We start from the raw sequence: 2,891 nt of genomic DNA on the forward strand, positions 1-2,891 counted from the left end.
CTGTCACTGCAGCAACAAAGGGCTGCAATTGTATGCAAAATCTCCAACACCCTCCTTAGCACCCTGCTAGCTCAAGGACTGTGTGGGGCTTCCGTGCCCTGAACGAGTCCACCCTGGCCACATAACGCAGATGTAATGGTCAAGAAAGCACATAGCGTTATCGAAACTTATCAGATCCACAGCAAAAGGAAAAGCCCACGCTTCTATATTTCTCCTCCTTCTCCATTCACAGAAGGAAGAGACTGAAAACAGGCAGATTTGTGGTTTACATTTACAGTTAATGTTAAAAATGGCTATTTGTGAAATACATCACGTATTGTTTCAAGCTACAAACAACTCGCTCCCACAAAGGAAAGACTTTTGACCTCAGCATGCAACCCCAGTTACAAATAACTTCCTATCTACCAGTGGGCCGCGTTCCCCTGGCACTCAGTCACTCCGCAGCACGGCAGCCACCTTTGTTCTAAGGATGGCAAATTCTACTTAGAAACGCTCTGTAGAAGAGTGATGTTGTCCCCTTTTAACACGATCCAGCCTGCAGCAAAGAGAAGGGAAAGAGGGGATTAGAGAGAGCCCAGAACCTGAGAATAATCTCGTGTTTTCAGAAAGTGTTTTGTGTGGTTGAGCAGGGTTTTGCCCATCATGCAGAGTGCAGGCCGCCTGGTATTACACGTTTCAAAGACCAGAACTGGTCTCAGGCAGGGACAGATTCTCCTTCATCCAGCAAAATCAGCAGCTCAAAAATCATCAGGGACAGAGATGTAGCCAGGAATTGCTCACTGAACTTCAACAGCAAGGCTCGTCACACGGTTGGTACGTCTCAGTGCTGCTACCTAGAAGGCTCACCCGGGCAGGTTTCAGACCGCGCGTCACTCGGGTTGCACAGACACACGACACACCCAGCTGTTTCCTTGATTTTGCCTTGGAGTGAATCTCCTCTGCGTCGTCCAGCGCCAAATTCACGTACTCGTCAAAGCCCTAGAAATCGGCAACAGTGGCAATTAGTTCAGCAACAACACGAACCATCGTCAGCTGTGCTGACCCAGGCTGGACAACGAAGACTAATTGTTAGAGAAGCACGATTTCTTTTTTCCCTTGGGCTAGTTTTTCTTGACAAGAAAAAATAGGATTGTGAATGAGGGAAAACAAACTAACGATGTAACGTGGGGTCGTGCTGACACTCACGATGATGCAGCCTTCTATCCGCACGTTCACTTGCTCAGCCACACCTGGATCCTCGAGCTCTGCAGAACGAAGGAGGAGAGTAAATTGGAACACAAACACCGCGAGCAGTTTTGTTCTCTCTCGTGTGTTCAGAAATACCCGCTAACCATAGCCGCTAGAGCTCCCAAAAACTCCAAGGAGCAACTCTCAGGGGCAGTTTCAATTAACAGTCTGACATTTTAGAGTCTTATATGACTGGGTGAATACTACACGTTTGCTGAAGGACACATTTCCAGTCACAAGGGAACACTCCTGCACGCCCGGCTGCACGATCCCACTCCCGTTAACACGAGGGGGAAACGCCGGGCTGCGCAGCAGCTCCTTGTACCCACCAGCACGCCGCACAGCTCTCCATTCCCCACAAACCTGCCCCGAGCAACGGGTGGGAGCCGAAAACTCAGCGAGGGAGATCCCCGGACCCTCCCCGCTCCCCCCACCCCCTCCAAATCCCCATCCCCATCCCCTCCCCGTCCTCTCCCCGCGCTACTCACGCTCTGCAGGTAGCGGAAGATGAGGTTCTGGGGCACTGCGTGAAGGGCTCAGCACGGGGACAAGAGCTCCAGGCCCGGGACAAGGCCTCAAGACAAGGCCTCAAACCCTGCAACGAGGCCCCAGGGCCCCGGGACAAGGCCTCAAGGTCCGGGCCGAGACCCCTGAGGCCCGGGCCGCCCCCCACCCGCTCCCCCGTCGCTCCCCGGCCGCAGGAAGGCTACGATGGGCTGCACCATCACCGTCTGCACCTTCTGGTCCTGCCCGCGGTACGCCATGGCTGCCGCCGCCTCGCTGCTCCCGCCGCCCCTGCTGGGCCGCCTCCGGAAGCCCCTGAGGCCGGGCGGGAGCGCACAAGGGACGCTGGGATGCTGGAGGAGCATGGGGGGCCGCTCTAGCAGGCCGGGAGGACCGCGTCTCTATGGTCGCAGGCAGGAGTCCCTGCGCCAGCTTTATTGGTGAGCAGCGAGGCTGGGGGGGGGAGGGGGGCAAGACAGCCTTAAATAAAATACAAATATAAAAAGTGTTATAAATGGCTGTTATAAATCCAAATAGGATTACAATCAAAGTTTACAATTTATTAAACGAATAGAGGCAAGCAAGCAGCGCTGGGTGTGCCGGGAGTCTCTGCTCCCCCAGGACGCACACCTGTTACGTAAGGCGGCTGGTTTTGATGCTCCCAGGCTAATACATATTCATTACTACTTCGAGAAGAGGCAGGGTTATTAGAATTGGTTTCCGGAATCCGAAACCCCTCCCAGGGGCGCCTGCGTATCAGTCTCTGGTGGTCTCTCGGGGCTTGCTCGGGCTGAATGCTGGTTGTCTTCCTCCCAGGCTTTTGTCCTTCAATTGTCCTTCATCTCCCCCTTCCTCCTCGTTTGGGAGCCTCTGCGCCGGATTTCAGAAACTCTAGCAACATCCCCTGCAGTAGTCAGCACTTTTCCCTAAAAACCCCTTTGTTCTCTTATCACCTAGACCCGGGCCTCGATGTTAACCCTTCAAATCCCTTAGTGACACGAATTGCTGGACCATTCCTTACAAAAGGAAGGATAAAATATGTAGAGGAGCAATGGCACACGCGAAAGCCCAGCGCCGCGGGCAGAGGCAGCGAAGGTTGACGGCAGAACAGTGCTCGGTTTGAACACGGAGAGGGAAAGCGAGGGGAAGGTGGCCGAAGC

At 53.9% G+C, this 2,891-nt stretch overlaps 1 protein-coding gene across 1 annotated transcript; it reads right to left on the reverse strand.

Moving 5' to 3' along the window:
* Positions 1 to 479: 479 nt before the first annotated feature.
* On the reverse strand, positions 480 to 1,754 carry LOC310890482 (small nuclear ribonucleoprotein E-like; the record flags this gene model as incomplete). The annotated part of the gene is given in 5 exon segments (XM_083852830.1): positions 480 to 535; positions 900 to 978; positions 1,186 to 1,223; positions 1,226 to 1,244; positions 1,716 to 1,754. Coding segments are annotated over 5 exon segments (231 nt in total), but the record flags the coding sequence as incomplete, so codon positions are not given.
* Between the last annotated feature and the right edge of the window lie 1,137 nt (positions 1,755 to 2,891).

Source organism: Anser anser (assembly GCF_964211835.1).
Source record: "Anser anser genome assembly, contig: HAP1_SCAFFOLD_73, whole genome shotgun sequence".
NCBI classification, from domain to species: Eukaryota; Metazoa; Chordata; class Aves; order Anseriformes; family Anatidae; genus Anser; species Anser anser.